At 50.1% G+C, this 18,149-nt stretch overlaps 1 protein-coding gene across 6 annotated transcripts; it reads right to left on the bottom strand.

Moving 5' to 3' along the window:
* Positions 1 to 200: 200 nt before the first annotated feature.
* Positions 201 to 18,009, bottom strand: ahdc1 (AT hook, DNA binding motif, containing 1). Of its 6 annotated transcripts, none has more exons than XM_037474173.2 (6): positions 17,523 to 18,009; positions 7,637 to 7,827; positions 5,985 to 7,297; positions 4,148 to 5,853; positions 1,946 to 3,677; positions 201 to 1,495 (listed from the first exon to the last, which is right to left on the bottom strand). In XM_037474173.2, the coding sequence occupies exons 3-5, from the start codon at positions 7,176 to 7,178 to the stop codon at positions 1,952 to 1,954; spliced, it is 4,626 nt and encodes a 1,541-aa protein (XP_037330070.1). In that variant the 5' UTR covers positions 7,179 to 7,297; positions 7,637 to 7,827; positions 17,523 to 18,009; the 3' UTR covers positions 201 to 1,495; positions 1,946 to 1,951. The 6 variants fall into 6 exon arrangements, with proteins under 6 accessions (XP_037330070.1, XP_037330065.1, XP_037330067.1 ...); XM_037474168.2 differs by having other exon boundaries at positions 7,660 to 7,827; XM_037474170.2 differs by lacking the exon at positions 17,523 to 18,009 and adding an exon at positions 17,259 to 17,509 and having other exon boundaries at positions 7,660 to 7,827.
* Between the last annotated feature and the right edge of the window lie 140 nt (positions 18,010 to 18,149).

Here is an 18,149-nt window from a genome sequence, read left to right as displayed (position 1 = left end):
ATCTGGTTTCTTTTATTTCCTATCCGTTCATGCCTCTCCTCCCCTCCCTCTCACTCCCCTGTCGAATCGTGTCCTTGACTGAACCCTCTCGCTCACACTCCCAGACAGCCTGGTATACTCAGGGAGGCTGTAGAAAACACACACATGCATGCACACACCCTCACACCTCCCACAATCTCTTAAAGAAGCAGTATTCTATAGACAAGATTACCAATGGCAAGAACAGAATGTGTATTTAAATATTTTGCACCTCAGATACGTACATGATATGTAACAGACAGATATACAATTTTTTTCATCACAAAAATCACCAAACAACACAAGACCACAGAAAAAAGAAGGGAGAGAGTGAGAGAAAGAATGAGACCCCGCCAAGACTTTGGTGTCTGGGGAGCTTCACTCCTTTTGACCCCACAGGCACACGCGCACACGCTCACACAAACATAAATGCACACATACACACAAGCACATGCATTACTGCAGTCACGCAAACACATCCTCCTCTGTGTCACATTCGCACACAGAAAACGAGTCTCTTTGGGGCCATTGTGTGATTTCAATGTCTCTTTCCCTTGTAGTTAAAACATTAAAACACAGGATGTTGGGTCTCCGTGCAGCAGCCCGCTCTCCCCCAAGAGCGGAGGAACCACGGCAGAACGCTGAGGAGAGCATGTCGATGACGGACCCTCAAAATGAAGGGGGGAGTGGGGGGTGGGGGCCTCTGGCTTGGAGCTGGTCATATGTACAGATGCTGGTATTTCAAGAACAGAAACAGGTTCGGTCCACTTTTTCTCTCGTATGGGACACAACACAAGGAGCGCACAGAGCGGGACATTTTGCTAGCCTCATGGGGATAAAAAGTTGGTTCGGGGTCAGATGCGGTTCACGTTTGGAGTACAAGACAGAAATGCAGGGTTAGTGAAGGACGAGTGCAGAACATAGTTGCTGGTTTTAGCAGAGATCGGGAGGTTAACAGCAAACAGATGAAAGAAAAAGAGAGAGAGAGCGAGACAGAGAGAGAAAGAGAGCTGTGTGATCATCCATATTGCAGATGTACAGAACAGGAGCAGAAGGATTTGGTGGCGTACAGACTTCAGGGAAACCGAGTCCTTTATGTATCACAGCAGGACTTGAAGGGGCGAGGAAATAGTTTTGTCTCTGTCCATCAGCGTCCGGTATTCATCTCTCAGCTCCTCTTGGCCATGCCCTCGTTCCAGCAGAGAGTCCGAGTGAGTTTTCACATGTAGGATTTTAGATGTCCATGTATAGGTAGTTCATTAATCTGCACATGCGTGTGTTTGTGTGTGTGTGCGTGTTGGTGTGTGCATGCTTGGGTGTTTAGATTGCGGTTGATATTGATTGTCAATGCTGGAGAATTAAAGCTTTACTATCCAAAGCTGGCAGCTAAATTCTCACCCTTCATTTCACAAACTCTACACAAAGAAGTCTCCTTAACAAAACAAGGAAAGGCTGTAAAAGCTTGGATTGAGTGCACCTGAAAGAAAAAACAGAGGGAGAGAGAAAGAGGTGAAGAGAGGCAGAGCTATAATCTTTATTACAGTTTTCAAAGAGCATACAATGAACTGACACTATTTTACAAGTCTTCAAATATTCTTGACTTTAAGTGAGGCCATTCATTCTGATGTTTGCTTTGCACTGTGGTGATGGTACTGATGAACGTTTTATTTTATTAATTTATATATTTGTAACTTAAATTGAGACCTCATTGAGAAACTCATCCATCTATAAAAAATGAACAACAGATTTCAATTTCATTTCTAGTAATTACATTTGTAGTAACAGTAAGATTTACAATTTGGTGTAACCTTCATGAACTGCATCCAAAAACAAAGGTATGGTCTCCCTCAGTAATCTGACCCTCCTCTTAACATTTCAACAATAAGTCTAATGGGTTAGTTATTTAGATCTGGTGAAATAAACTCACCTGCTGTTACAGGCTGGTGACGCTGAAGCTGTCGTCATTGGCTGTGTCCAGGAGCTGGCACAGCACCCCGCCCCCCTGAGCCGCTTGGGAGGGGTAGCGTTGTCCAATGCCCTGGTAGGATTGATGGGACAGGGAGTAGCCACCAGGTTCATCCTTATGGGGCGAGGAGTCTAGGGGGGGTTTGGGGAATGGGGAGTGAGGCAATAGGCCTTGGCGGTGGCCTGTGCTCATGGCGTGGGGGGTCAGATCCCGCTTGTGGGGGTGCAAGGTCGAGGGCGGGCTGCACTCCTCATAATGCACAGGCGTTGAGTGGGAGTGGAGGCTGGTACTGGGGTTGCTGTGCGCGTGGGTGGCCAGGTGAGAGTTGGGGTTGCCGTGTGCTGCGTGATTGCCGCTGTGGGGCTGATTGTTGGTGTGGGGGAGGGGGTTGCTCTGGAGCAGTGAGGTGGGGTGGGTGTTGGCGTGGGACTGTGTGTTGTGATGGTGTGTGTCATGTAGGGTCGATATCATGTGTGCGTGTGTATTCACATTTGGGCTGGCGAGCTGATTTCCGTGTGTGTTTCCATGAGGACTTGCGTGCGGATTGCTGTGTGTGTGCACGCCTGTATTTGAGTGTGTGTTGTGCGTGTGCGGGCTGGGGCTGCCGCTGTGCGATGTCTGTCCGTACCAATAGGGGGAGCTGCAGTAGCTGGGCGAGTCATACTGTGAGAACTGCGGGTCTTTCAGAGGGGGGCGATGGGACGGACTCAGTGCTGTGGCGCAGAGGGGTGTTATCCGTGGTGAGGGAGAGCAGGATGGGGAGAATGTCCTGGAGGGGACTGGGTGGTAAGACTGGGGGGGAGGAGGGGTGGGCTTTGGAGGGTATGGGGGAGATGAGACACTTGGTGAGAGGGAGGAAGAGGATTCTCCAGGGTATAAGGCTGGATATCGTTCCTCAGAGGAAGGTGTGGAGGGGTGGGCAGAATAAGGGGAGGGGTACTCGCAGGGGTCCTGGAGGTAGCTGGAAGGTGGTGCAGGATTGGGAGTGGCCAGGGGAGAGAGGCTACTACTGTCTCCACTGTAATAATCCAGCCCCTCTTGGAAAAGCCCAGACCCCTCTGGACCTCCAGCACTCACTGCTCCAGATGAAGAGGGAGCCTTGCCCCTGCCTTTGGCCCCTGAAGGACGCTCTCTTTGACATGGAGACAAACCCCCTCTGCCTCCTCTGGACCCTCTGCCACGTCCTCCAACCCCTCCCCGCTTAGGTCCAGGAGCAGGCGTCGGTGAGGGACTGGATGGGGAGTCAGAGTATAAAGTAGAACCTCCTTCCTTTTCCGCTTGTGGCTCAGTCCGTTTCCTTCGACCCCGACCGGGTTTGCTGGTTCCCCCGCCCTGGAAGAGGACGTTCTGGCTCCAGTTATACGAGGGGCCAGAAGCACTCTCGTGCCAATCCATCATCAGCTTCTCCAGGCTGGACAGACTTGATTGCCCCCCCTCTCCGCTGATGGAAGCAGCCTCGCTCAGTTTGTACGTGCCACATGTTGAGCTAGGTCCACTACCAGTGGCTGCAGAGCCGAGATGTGAGGAGTCAGAAGAGGATTCTGATAGACTTTCAGGAAAAGGTTGACGCTTGGCCTTTTGGGGGGTGTAGTTTGAGATATCCAAGATGTCTTTCGATTCATTGGAGCCATATTCACTGTAGCCGTGATACGGAGGCCCAAAGCTGTCCATCGACCAGCCCCCGTAGCCTTGTCTGAAAAAATAAATATAGCAATAGAAATTATGAAAGGCATTTGATAAAAATGTGAGTATGTGTGCAGATATTTGGATTTCCACTGTTCTTTGTTTCTGTTTCATCAATCAGAGCGGAAAGAGGAACATAAAGAGTTTCTGTTGATGTATGTTCTGACTATCAATTAATAGCTGGATACTCTGTGGAATTAACACAGAGTATGTTTTAGTTCTGAGTCCACTAGTGTCAGGTTTTGACTATAAGCAAATGGTGGACTTTGAATTGAAAATAATATATCCTTGAGTGAAACATATATATTGACTAAGACACATATCTTTGATCCTGCTGTGGCCGAAGAAAAATCATAATAATTTAATGCTAAGATAACAGAAGTGTCAAGTCAATGCCAGTTGGAATATGTGTGAATAGGCCACTTGGAGATTTCTTTAATTCATTTTTCTTTATAATGACGGGATGCACAAGGGATTTACCTGTTGCTCCACTGATTGGTGTTGTACTGTTTGTAACCTTCTGGGGAGGAGCTGAACGGGCTACTTTTGGCCACAGACATGAATCCTCCTCCCGGAGACGTGGGTCCTGCTGACTCCCCCCGCAGCATGGAGGAATGAGCTGCAGCAGGATATCCACTATAGCCTCGCCTAGCTGCTGTCTGGTAGCTAGAATAACCCATTTGACCAACAGTGGGGGCCTTGCCACTGCTGTGTCCGGATCCATATGCAAAGCTGCAGTCGGAGGATCGCTGTGGCACTGCAGGAGAAGATGAGCAGTAGCCTGATGAGTAATGGCCAAAGGAGGCGGGATGTGGGGAGCTAGGAGAGTGTGAGAGAGCTGGAGGAGTGGATTTGGGATAGGTGGAAGTGGTGGGGGATGTTTGGACCAGGCTGCTATAGCTGTATGGAGGCCTGCCTGAGGAGCAATGTGTCTGGGATGAACCCTCTACCCCAGAACTCGCACCTTTGGAGCTCCACTTGGAGAACGCAGGGGACCAGCCGTGACCTGCAGCTGGACTGGATGGCTCATAACCGGGCGTCGATGAAGCTTTTTGGGGGTCTGACTTCGAGGAGCCAATGTCCATCAGATCTGATGAATCATCTGAGTCGAGGAGCGACCGGAAATATCCGGCAAACAGGCCTTGTGAGTCCTCCCCGGCTGGCCCAACCCCTCTGCCCCGTGGACTGCTGTAAGCACCTCCCCTTCCAACTTCACAGGAGGAAAAGCCTCCCCTTGAAGATCCACAGAGCTGATATCCACCCAAAACTTTCTCCTTGTCTATACCCCCTTCGCCCCAGCCACCTGCCCCATTGGGCCACTCCTGACCGATGGACATCCCCATCCCTTTCAATGCACCATTTTTTCTGACGCGTCTCTTCTTGACTATTTTCTCACTCCCAGGCTCAGTCCCTACGACTCCCCCTCCCCTACCACCCGCACCCTTTCCTCTTTTCCTGGGTAATCCATGCTCCGTCAAGGGGCCCGGTTTCTGCTTCTTGCCAATGGATTCAAAGAAGTCACTGAATGTGCTCTTATTGCGCTCATTGCCCCCAATCCCCCCTGCTCCTGCTCCCCCTCTTCCAGCGCCCCCTCCTCTGCCACCTCGAGGGCGTCTATACCCAGTGAGCCGGTGGAGCAGGGTGGATATTCCAGGGTTTTCCAACGGGGTATGAAAACTTTCAGGCTCACTGGGTGTCCAGCAGCGAGGGGGAGAGCAACGGCCAGTGGCCGGAGGTTGGCGGTTTAAAAAGGCCAATTTGGACAGAACATCCCCGTACTCTGTTTTCACATCATTAGTATCATTAACATACGATGGATAAGGGCAAGGGAGTTTAGCACGCCGCCGCCTTTGGGGCTTCTTGGGCTGGTCTCCATTACCACCAGCATTTGCGGCATTTGGAAGCTCTCCCTGTATACCTGGCAAAGCCTGTTTGGGTGGTCGTCCCCGCCTGCGTTTGAGAATAACCGGTAGTTCTCCAGGAGGGAACATCACCATTACACTCTTTCCGTTGTTCTTCATTCGAAGAAGCGCCGTTGGCTCTCGAGTGACCTCAGAGCTCTCCATCCCGCCATCATTGCCTTTGTCTGTCCCTGTAACTGTCTCCAAATTAGAAATTTTGTAGCTTTTCTGTCGCCGGCTGAGGCTGACAGGAATGCGAGCCACCTTGACGACAATCTTCCTCACCTGTAAAGCAGAAAAAAGCATGATACAGATGCAATTGTCAATTTTAAAAACGTCCATGTATTACATGGAATGAAAACTGTATGTCATGTCAAGGGAGTAACTACGATTTATGTATCTATAAATGAACTTACACCAACAAAACGTCCACGTCTCCGGTTTTTGGAAGGAGATGACCCCTCTGCAACAGGCTCCTGTTTCAAAGTTAAAGGTGCAGCGATGGCCGTTGTGTTTGCAAAAGGAAGCTGAGGGGTAGCACAATGAGCCATGGACCGTGCTGCCTGACGCTGTTTCACACTTTTAGGAGCTGCTTTATGGACCGTTTTTGGTGCAGGCCTGGACCTGGATTTAGGTCCAGGTTTATGCCCAAGTCTGGGCCCGGGTTTAGGCATAGCTTTAGGTGTAGGTTTGGGTACAGTTAGAGCAAGGGCGATCTCTGTAGGGCAGATAGCAAGGGGGAGAACGGCCTCCACAGAGGAATGCTCCTCTTTCTCTCCAACGGAAACCTCCTCCTCTTTAACCCTCCAGATCCGCTCCTCCAAAATGTCATCTTCCTCCTCTACACTCCTGTCCCGTGCAGCTCTCTTCTCCCCATCCTCTAAGCTTCGGCGGAGGCGGGAGGATTTGCGAAGGTGACAGGGAAAGCGGGGACGTCCAGAGCTGCGGAGCGCATATTTCTTCTCTGCCTCAACAGGAGGAGGAGAAGAGCCCGTGTTTGGGTTTGGACCAATTGGGACCGGACAAAAGGTTGAGGGGTTGTCTGTCTCTGCAGTGAGGACTGGGGTAACCCGCTGATTGGTGGAGCCAGGATGATTGCCAAGTTCCAAAGACAGAGGTTGAGGTGAGGTGGTGTGTACAGGCTCTGGTGAGATAGTCCTGGAGCGCTCAGGTCCTACAGAACCCATAGGCGGGTTGATTTCCATCTGTCCACAATTATCCAAATGTGCTTGCGAAACTGCCTGTGCGTGCACATCTGGGTCAACGTGTGTCTGCATGTCCCTAATTGTCTCTGCAAATGCGTGTTTCTCACCGGTAGTGGGAGTCTCCGTCTGCCTGCGCGGACAGGTGCTGAGCCCCAGCCTTCTTTGTTGATGGAGGCCTTTGGCCAGGGCTGAAGGAGAGAAGGGAAAGAGGTCGGAGGTCACTGATGCCAGTCCATTTTCAGAGGGATCCTGGGACCCCTCCTGGAGCCCGAGTTCCCTGGTCCAGAGCTCAGGCCCTGTCGGCTGCTCCAGCTCCCCCACACACGCTTTTTTCTCTTGAGTCCCACCACAGCCAACTGGAGCCCCAGTTTGGCCTGAATGTAGGGGACTTGGCCAGCCACTCATTCAATGGGTGGTCTTGCTAGTGCTGAGTACGAAAAGAGAGATGTTTTCCGATCTATGAAAATGTGTGTTTCTTCTTTGTAGGTGTCTTCCTCTAACAATATGACAGGAGATTCAGTGATCTGAGGACAGAAAAGGGAACAATATAGCCAAAAAATATTATATGGTAGTATTGGATAGTAGTATGATAACTATATAATCAACTGGATGAGAAGCACACAAATGTGTTAACATTTCCTTTTTTCATTTCATCGAGACTCTCGGTTGCTAAATATGTTGGTCATCAAATATTCAAAACACACAAAAAATAAATCAAACATTTGCAGCACAGACAAAATTGTGACCATGACTGGGATTTTTTGGCAATGGGCCATGCAGCTCATTCGTAATGCACTCTATTCTATTAACTGTGCCACCCACACAGCAGCATTACAACGTTAAGTTACATTTACCATTCATACCATGTTCAATTGGTTGCTTTTACCGAATGGATAGGGCGCTGATTCTGATTTTGATTCTGAGTTGAGTTGAGGCTCACTCTGTCTGCCTGACTGGCTCTGTTCTGCAGGGGATCATTGGGTCATCAATACTGCAGTGGAGTGCTCAAATACGTCTCTCTCACCCATCTGCTCCTGTCTTTTCCCCATGGTTGCTGAGTGAGAGACAGAACCACACAGAGAAAGGGATAGTGTGTAGAAATTTTAAAAAGTGCGAGAAATGGCGAGCGGGAAAGAAAGTGAAGAGTGAGTCGGAGGAGGGAGGAGCAGAAAGAGAATGCGAGATTAGTACATGATGTCACAGCATGCATCATCAGACCAGACTATAATCAGTGTTTTGGTGAGGGCTGCACCATCTCGCATCGAACACTTTTATTTTGGAGTATGACTTGCAGTACACATTTTTACAACTCTAATTGCTGTTAATGATTAATTTCCAACGTGTTCCAGCAGATATAAAGTGCACATGTAAACCAGTGGCACTTCAGCTGCTCTCAATGGGCTCCATCACAAACACTGCTAATCATCACTACATGATGAACACCATGCACCACGTGTATTGCGTGCCGGATTCAGGGAGTTGTGCTGCTTCTATTTCAATCTCGCCATATGTGTTTGAGTAGATGTACATGTTGTAAAAATCCACCAATTGTAATAAGCAGTTGAGTAGTGGTGAAAAGCACACATACTCACACGGCGTGCCACATTTGGCAAAACCGCTGAAATACATTACAAAGCAAAAAGATCCAGAGAGTGCAACAAGAATGTGTGAATAACTGCAGCCACCAGAGGGAAGCAGAGAGGTGATGAATAGAGGTGTTGAGAGGATGGAGAGATGAAGGTGACAGAAAGGCAGGAACTATAGCAGGATTATGGAAACCCAGACCTGGGGGGAAATGGAAGTACAGGCCGCCAGAACACAAAAAAAGTCTTACTAAATCAGCTTACAGACTCACACATGACTGCATGCGCGCACACATTCGAGCACAAACACAAGTGTGCACGCCACACTCGCACGCACATACACGGCACGGCTGCCCCCCCCCAACCCCGAGCCACACTCTGCACATACACAACAACCGTGATCACTCTACATCCCTCTTCAACATATGGTCCTGATTAGAAGGGAGAGCGACAGAGAGAGAGAGAGAAAGAGAGAGAAGGAGGGATGTGGGGGGAGGGGGAACTAGGAGGGGAGTGGGGGGAGACGCGAGCGAATAAGTGCGAGTCTGGGGGAGAAAGTAAGAAAGAGGGGAGAAGAGCAGAGGGGAAGGACGCAGTGGAGGAAAGGAAAGGAGGGTGAGTTGGGCAGAGGCAGACAGATTTTAGAAAAACAAAAGGACGGAGAAAAAAGTTAAAGGAGAAAAAAACAGTAGAGGAGGAGAAGGAGGAGGAGGAGAGTTTCTGGCTGCACACATGGAGCAGACCAACCTCAAGATTCTGCTGCTCTGAGGAATGACACAAGTAGGACAAACACACATGGAGAGGAACACACACACACACACACACCCATACTTTCTTTAACCCGCTCACCCACTCCCTCTCGTGCCCCGTGATATCTCCCTGCCTCTCTGCTCTCCCGTTCCTCTGCCTCCCTTTCTCACTCGTCTAATTAACAGCATTCCTTAATTAAGGCTCCATCTGACCGATGTATGAGAGAGGGAGAAGAACACGTGCTTTAATTAAACATTGCTGCACATGTGCTTGCACATACATGCACGCCCTGTCACTCACAGACACACAAAGACACATGCAAATTTGCCCCCGCGGCTTCCTCCTCCCACGCACCCGCACATTAGATTTGCACATAAACACATACATGCCCCCCCCACCACACACACACACATTACACACATTTACACACAAAACAAAGACACACAGGCAAATAGCTTGCTACTGTGCTCGGCGGGGGGTATTCTGAAAAAGCTTAGATACCAGCCAATCAAACGCTCCCACAACGATTCATTGTTTAATCAAACACTCCTGGCATCAGCCGCCATTCCAACATTTCCCTCCTCATACGTAGCCGGTGCGTTTTGGTGCATCTTGCGGTGAATGGCTCGGTGGCGTGGCGTCGCCAGAGAGAACAGGCGATAATGTGCGCCGCTCCCACGTGACGATCTGTTGAATCTGTTTCACAAAGAGCAGCTGTCTAGATGGTGTATATTTCGTATAAGTTTTTGCGGCTGTTGAATGTACCACAGGGCGTATGTGCACACACGACCGGGGGGGGGAAATCAGAGCTGGGAACTTGTCAATATCCAGTTTGGGCAATGGCTCTGTTGTGCATAGGTCGTGAGGAACAATCGGTCTGTACATGGTAGCTGTACAGCATATCTACCCCCCCCCCTCTCCCCATCTATCTCACTGCCATACAGGCTTGCAGACTCACAGGCCTGCCAGCAGCCACCCTCCATAAGGAACTAGATCCTGTGTGTGCGTGAGCGAGACAGCAAGAGTGGATACGTGCATGTGTGTGTGTGTGTGTGTGTGTCTCTGCGAGTGCACGTGTACGAGTGTGTCTTCCTGGGTGTGTTTGTAAAAAGCACTCACCGAGCTCTAACGGGTGTGCAGTTGTTGCTAAGAGACAGGCAGCAGCACCGAAACAAGCGTGGGGGGTTTGGGGGGGGTGGGGGTGTAAGGGAGGGGGACATGGCGGGGAGAGGGAAAGAGAGAGAGAGATGGTGGTGAGGGAGTGAGCGGGGGAGCTCCACAGAGAGGTTTAAACAGATAAGAAGAAGAGGGGATAAAACAGAGAGAGATGGAGAAAGTGTATGTGAGGCCAAGAGAGAAGAGGAGGGGCAGACTGGGGGGGGGGGGGGGGGGGGGGTCCACAGAGACTGAGTGACACTGTGCAGAAACTTAACTACCATCAGCCTCTCAACCTGCAGCCCCGACAGCCTCAGAACTACACGTAGCACACGGCAAGGCACGACTTCTTCTTCCCGAAAAGAAAATCCTCAAGAGGAAAATGTTTTTATAAATCAACAAAACGGTTTGACAGCTTGATGACAAACTGTTCTCAAGTCCTCAGCAAAGAGCTTTCAGCAGGAACCCGCATGTCATGTTGTATTCCAGGTAATGTCCGTTGGACTTTTTCATTGAAACATCACACAGGCATGACACAGCGTCACTGTGTGTGAGTCGAACCAAACACTATGAATTCTATGATTTTTCACTATGAATTCTATGATTTTCATTCTATGATTTTTTTTTATGTCATGTCTTGACATACCTTGACATGTTGTAGTCTTTGTTGTAGTCCAAAGACTACACCCAAAAGACCAGAGTTTATGAATATGGAGACAGGACGAAGACTTTAAGGTCCGAGACCAGGACCGTGCAATGACAAAAAGGGTTTGGTTTATTAAGCCAAACTGCGTACTTTGCACTTAATTTTCCGTCCCTTATACTGAGTGAAGATATCAAAGAAAAGTTACATTGCAGACTTTCATTTACAGATGTGAATTTCCTTTTGGATGCTGTTTTTCAAATATAGTCTTTGCGATGACATCTCCCCCATCTCCTGTCTCCTCCGTTCCCTTTGTTGGAGTGGGTGTGAAGAGCAGCAGTGACAGCCAACAATTGTAAAAGATATTTCAAATTAGAAATGCGTCAAATTGTTTGTTGCATTCGAAGCAGGATGCACAATATGCAGCCAATAGTTTTAATAGATAACAAAACCAAAAATAAATAGCAAAGTTGAAGAAATATGGTCTCGCTCTGACTGCGGTGCATTGCAGCCCAACAGGTTGAACTCCTGAACAGCTAGAATTTAAGCAAATCCACACTTAACAGACCCGGGGCTTCCTGTGGTGTGTGTTAGTGTGCCAGAGGGGGCGAGGAATGTTACACACACATGCCGCACTACTGGGGCCGCCGTGCCTGCACACAAATTACCAACAGCATCCTTAAAAAAAAAAAAAACGGCTGATATCTGGGCTTTGGTGGGCCGCAGATCCAAGAGACTGTCCAACTAACAGTTACACACAGACCCTCGTCCACCCCGACTCACACTCTCCTTCACTCTGACCTCTCCTCCACCATTCCCAAAGAAAACCTCCACTCCCACCTCCCCAGCTGCAGGAAATTCCTAATGATCTCCATCATCAGTGTGCGTGCTGTATCTCCTGCCAAGAGCGGGCGCGTGAGCGCGCACAACAAACGCGCACACGCGCAGCATATAAATGAGCGGGAGTGCAACACATAAGCCGCATGTGCGGACAAACAAAAAAGCAGACGGACGCTCAGGCAGACAGACACACATCTAACGTAAACAGACTTCACACAGACCAGACCCAGTGGCTGCTAAGCCAAGGATGCACGCGGGGGACTGGAGAAGTAGCTTGAAACACTAGTCAACAAAAAAAAAAACAGGACCCACCCCCCCTCACACCCTCCCAGGCCCCCCCCATCTGACTGTCTCGCTGTCGGTCTGCCTCCTGTTGTTTCCGCGGAAACCTACATGCTGTAGTTATTTTAAGATGAGGAGGACTGTGTTACCCCCATCCTCTCCTTCATTCACCCCCCTCTCACTTTTACCTCTCCCGTCTCTCTAGCAACACCCACATCCCTCCACACACACACACACACACACACACACACAACACACACAAACACGCACACACCTACCGCCCCCAGTTTCTCTCCCACAACACACGCTCCAAACCCGGCTCAGCCTGACTCTCTCTCCTCTATCTCTCCCTCCTGCAGGCAGTTTCCTGGCGCTGCTGATGGCCGCCCCTCCGTCAGGTCATGTGACTAACCGCGCCAGCTGGGAACAGCTAGAAGTGTGCACATGTGCGCACTCAAAAACACATACGGGACTACGCAATAACACGGATACGACCAGAAACACACAAATACATGCAAATACATGAAGACAAAACCAACCACTTAGGTGCAAACACAAATAAAAACTCCCACTGACAGTTCACACACAGGTGCACACACACACACACACACACACACACAAACAAACTGAGCTGACATGTACTAACCAAACGTGACCAACACACAAGCGAAGCTGCACGCTCACACTGACGCACACTCTACGTAGTCACACTGGCGAGAACTCACAAAAAAAAAACTCACACACAGTCACGCATGTACACCTCACACACAGAGGACACACAAACCAGATGCTTGGACCCCGACACACACTCAGACCTTGAGGCCAGTATTTTGGAGAGGGGGCCTCTGCGCTGCGGCCCTGACTTCCTGACTCCTCCTCCTCCTCCCTCCGTACTCCTGTTCCACAGTTGCTGTGGGAGACGCTGCTGCAGCTCCCGTTGCCAAGGAGAAGGCGGCTGGCTGTTTGAACAACAATGGCCGCCTTGTGAACATTCCAACTGTAGGTACTGACGGCCCATCAGCCACAGCCTCGACACACACGGCGCTCAAGAAGCACTCCTAGGCGCGCGCACACACACACACACCGACGTGACGTACAGACGCCACTGTACTGTAGCTCTCGGATTCTTGAACTCACGCCTGAACGTGACCCGTTCACATATACAAACACAATTAGGCACGCACAAAAATAATAATAATGACTTCTGCTGAGAGGATAAGAAACCCCTCTTTCCCTCTCTGTCTACCTGCATCTCTCGACCATCTCTCTCCCTCTCTCTCTCTCTCTCTCTCTCCCTCTCTCTCTCTCTCACACACACAATCTCACACACTCAGTGCGCAGTACATTCATCCATCTTCCCCCTTCTCCCCGACTACTCTGTCTGTTTCTCTTATCTCTTTCTCTCTCCTCCCCCCTCCACAGCCTTCCTGCTTTCACTCCCTCACTCTCTCTTCACTTGCTCATCCCTGCCTCTCTCTCCGTCTCTGTCTCAGGAAGTGTGTGTTCCCACTCACACACACACACACACACACATGTGGAGGACACACATTCACACAGACGGAGAGAAGCACACACAGCCTCTCTCCCTCTCTCTCTCTCTCCTGGAAGGTAGCGAGTCTTTTCGTCCCTTGGGGGCATACACTTCCTCAGAGAAAGAGGGAAAGGGGAAAGAAGAAAGGGGGGGAAAAAATAAGAGTACAACGGGTACATAGAGGAAGAGGAGGAGGAAAGAGAAGGAGAGGAAGGGAGCGAGGAAGATAGGAAAGGGAGGACAGTGAAAACTATATTCACAGCGGGGATTTATAGACGGACCCCTGAGTGCTCTGATTATCTGTTCATATTGATGGGACGACATTGAAGCCACGCTGATGGCGCGTTGAGATGGTGCTGAAGCCAAATTGAGTGTGTGTGTGTGGGGGGGAGGGGGGCAAGGGGGTGTTGAGGAGAATCACTAACAAGTCTCTGCTTATCCTCTGACTCACTGTTTTAACACACATACACTGGCACATGTGTGCGCACTCACGCGCTGCTAAAAACAAAGACAACTCTTATGCACAAGAAATCACATGTGTAAGTATGTTGATCTGAAGATAGATGTGTGTGTCTGTGTGTGTGTGTGTGCGCGCGTGTGCCAGACACCGAGTGATATACTTTTGTGTGTGTGTGTTTTCGCCGTCTCTCGCTCCTCTTTAATAATTGAGCTGATTCTGTCCAGCTTGTTAGGGAGGTACACAGCAGCTTCACACTCCCTCCTTCTCTCCTTCTCATCCTCTCGTGCGCTCCATCTCTCCCTCCTCATCCTTCCATCTTTGCCGCTCTCCCTTCATTTATCACTCCTTTTCTTTCCTGACCCCTCCGTCCTCTCCCTTTCTCGCCTCCTACTCTCAGTCCCTTCCCCCAGCTCTCCTCTCCCTCTTTCTTTGCAAATCCCTCCTGTTCTTTGACCTCTCCCTCGCCTCTCGCAGTTTCACCCCCCCCCCCTCCTCCCCTCCACCCTCCACCCTCCTCCACCCCGCTGCCCTCCATCATCCCTCTCCTCTTGTCTCCCTCTCTCCATCCTCTGGAGGTGAGAGGTCGGAGCTTCCTCTCTACACTGTCAGACTCAAACCGGCTGCAACCAGCCCAGTGGAGGAGTGGGGGTGGGGTTGAGGGGGGTGGGGGGTGGAGTGGGGGGGGGGTGGTGTGAGTGAGAGAAGGAGAATAAGGAGGTTGGTGATGAGAGACATTAAGGTGCAGGAGAGAGGGAGTGGAAAAAGAAGAGGGGACTTAATTGAGGACAGGGGTGGGTGGGTGGTGGGGGGGGGGGGTTAAAGAGGGAAGGAGGAAAGAGAAAAGAGAAAAGAGAAGGGGAGCTTTCTTCTTTTGAGTCAGTGCTTTTGACGAGGAGGAGCCGTTTTATGAATGTATTGTGTGGGAGGTGACAGAATGGAGCATACAAACACTGCTTACACAAATGCTAAATGGTTAGTGTGTGTAAGGGTGTTGTGTGTCTATGGATGTGTGTGTGTGTGTGTGGGAGGTGAAACACGTTTACCTGCCTGTGGAGGAAGCTATTTCACTTGAGGTGACGATTAGATTAATAGGAGTCATAAAAGACGGGACCCTTCACTTCAAGGACAAAGTGTAGACAGACAGAAGCTCGTTGCATCGCGGAAAATATCTAAAGTTTTAGAACATCCCTGAAACGTCCAACTACTCGATATTAAAAATAAGGAGTCTTACTGGATATAAAGATGTTCTTTAACAGAAGACAATGGAAACATCTGTGATTTGGAAACGTCTCTATAAATTGCATTCAAATATTACGCTTTAAGCCATCTTCAGATAGCTCTGAGCCATCAGGATAGAGCCCTAAGCCCAAACCACATTTTGTCTCTATGAATAGATTGTGTATATCAATCTGTGACCTAAAATCAATTTCATGCGTACTTCGGGAGGCATTTCATGTGCTGAGTAATAATGGACTGACACGTTCACAACGCTGGTGTAAATTCTCTTTTCTTAAATGATAGTAATACATCTACGGGGAGGAGTTCAATGAAGGGGAGCCGGAATGATGTTCAACTGACTTTCTCCTAACATCTGTAACACCCTAAAAAAAAAGCTCTGGGTTGCATTTGACTTGCAAACAGCTAGAAGTCAAATTCCTAAAACGAGATGCTTTGTAGATGTAAGGGGAAGCCTGTGATTGTTCGAACAGACTCCGGTAGGATATCCTTTCTGATTCAGATCTACTGACAGGTTTGTGTCGTCTTAGAAGACCACAAAGAGCTTTAATAACTGATTAAGCCTCTGCCCCAAAACCCATATACCTCCATTCAACAGGTTGCACCATCCCAAGCATCCCTGAAAACTTCCAAGAACAAAAAGGACATCAGTGGTGTCCACTCTGTCTTCTTCATCTCCATGGCGACCTGCGTACCAAGGGGGCATCTGACTACAGCAACCTCACATGCTGATAGGCAGAGAGAGAAAACAGGTGATTGGTTGAGCTGTCGGTTGTCATATCAGCAGGGTGTATCTTTGTGACACGGCAGCACACACACACACACACACACACACACATACACACACACACACTGGGCTTGTCACTGCCATCAACCCACACGCCTACGAACTGCAGCAAGGCGCAAACAAAAGGTGCTTCCATAGTGTGTGCGCACTCAAACACACACACACACAGCTTTGAGACGAGCTGTGGAGTGTTAGGTGCACTGACCCTGCCAATGAGGACAGGAGGAACATCAACGGAGCTACAAGGCCGTTGCTATGACAACTAGGCCCGCTCACAGGTAGGAAGCACAATAGGCCTAAGCTGTTATATGTTCAGTTTCAGTTTCTCTCGTTCCCTCTCTCGCACACACACACACACACACACACACACACTTACATACACACAGGGCCATGCACTCAAGACGAGACTGGCAGACAGAGGCTGCATGCCAAGGTAAAGCCATTTCCTTTTCATTCCAGCATTCAGGGGGCTGAAATTATTATATCCAAGTGGACGTGCCAATAAGAAAAGTCACTCTTTAACCAGAAAAAATGAAAGCGTGAGACTGGCTGAGTGACACACACACCGACACACACATTGAGCATCACTCTGCATACTAACGGCACATGCACTAGGGTAGCCTGTGCACGTCTCTGGGGGGGCCCTTAAATAACGAACTGTCACTGCCCAGACGTCGACATTGACTTCTCTCTCCCTCTCATTCTCTCTCCCTCTCCACGCACTGTTTCTTCCTTTGTCCCCCCCCCCCCCCTCTCTTAGAGAGCTAATAATCACCACCATGAGCACGCCTCGTCTCTCCGGCACGTTGGCCCTGTTGCCACTGCAGGATGTGCTGCTGCTGTGTCCTGCCTAAGTGCCCTGACAACTCAGGGTGCTGCCGGGATGGAAACCGTGGGTCCGGACGGATGCTCACCGGTAACCTTGGTGTCTCCTGTTTACGTGTAGAGAAAACACCTGTCCATCACCGGCCGCTGGAATCAGTCACACCTCTGGTATGTAAATTCAGCATTAGAAAAGTCTAAACCACAGAGGTACAGTCTATGGAAACAAGAGTGTCTCTGCGTGCGCGCGCGCGCGTGTGTGTGCTTGTGTGTGTGTGTGTGTGTGTGTGTGTGTGTGTGTGTACCATTACCTGGGGAGGCATCACGCTGCCCTGCCTACACCGTATGTAAATACAGCGATAATAATTATTAGGTGAGAAGATTGTAAATACTCACAGGCTTCATGGCGCGCACATTTGACCACATTACGTATTGTGTGCGTGCGTGTGTGTATCCATCATAGTCGCTGCGTGCCAACAGTAAAGCCCAGATGACCCAGCAGCACGAGCGATGCGAATGAAGGAGCTCCGTCCTTTGGCGGCACCGATGAGGTTAATGTAAAAAAAAAAAAGCGTAGCCAGAGGTGCGCAGCACAACTGGCTGAGAGGACGGTATGCAATTTTTGGTGTTGTGTACACAAGACGCTGCACGCACACTCACCGTGGGGGAGAGAGGGAGTCCGAGGGCTCTCGCTGTCGGAGCCGCTGCGGTGTCAACGTGGGCTGGCCGCGCTGTGGGTGACGGGGCTGTGGGTGACGGTGCTCCTCTCCTCCCCTCTCCCGGGTCAAGGAGCCTTGGGAGAGCAGCATGTCCCCTTCATTTGGGCTCCCCGCGTCGGATGGAGATAGCCCTCCCACATCAAAACGTGAACGCTGTCTCCTCCTGCCGTGCGGCTACACGGGAGGGAAGAAGAAAAGAAAAAAAACGCTCCTCTGGCTCACGTCAACATCTGCAAGCAGCAAGGATGGGCAAGCAGGAACACGATAGGAGGGGAACAAAAAGAAGGTTCACAAAAAAAAAATGTGTGAAGGGATGTTGGACAATCGACGGAGCGCTCGTGCGTCTCTGCCTCTGCAGTTCCAGCTCTGTGTCTCCCGTGCGCCCCACTGTCTCCGCTGTGCGTCTCCAACGTGCCTGGCTGTCAAAACCATCCGGGCATCCGTAGCTGGCCTCACTCTGCACTTGTGGAATTGTGGGAAGAGTAGTTTACTGACTTGCGAGCACGAACGGGGGTGGGGGTGGGGGTGGGGGGGGGGGTAGTGAAGAGAGCGAGAGCCAGACACGAGT

This window comes from Pungitius pungitius, chromosome 17 (genome assembly GCF_949316345.1).
Source record: "Pungitius pungitius chromosome 17, fPunPun2.1, whole genome shotgun sequence".
In the NCBI taxonomy this organism is placed as follows: Eukaryota; Metazoa; Chordata; class Actinopteri; order Perciformes; family Gasterosteidae; genus Pungitius; species Pungitius pungitius.
The sequence above is the reverse complement of the archived record's forward strand: the minus strand, read 5'-3'. Positions and strand labels throughout refer to the sequence as shown.

What these genes read in the sequence shown, in the direction of transcription:
- ahdc1 (XM_037474173.2), bottom strand. Translation starts at nt 7,178, where the DNA reads ATGAGTGGCTGGCCAAGTCCCCTACATTCAGGCCAAACTGGGGCTCCA. An exon ending in GACGTGGACGTTTTGTTGGT is followed by an intron (nt 5,854 to 5,984) that starts GTAAGTTCATTT and finishes TCTGCTTTACAG; the next exon opens with GTGAGGAAGATTGTCGTCAA. An exon ending in ACCAATCAGTGGAGCAACAG is followed by an intron (nt 3,678 to 4,147) that starts GTAAATCCCTTG and finishes TTATTTTTTCAG; the next exon opens with ACAAGGCTACGGGGGCTGGT.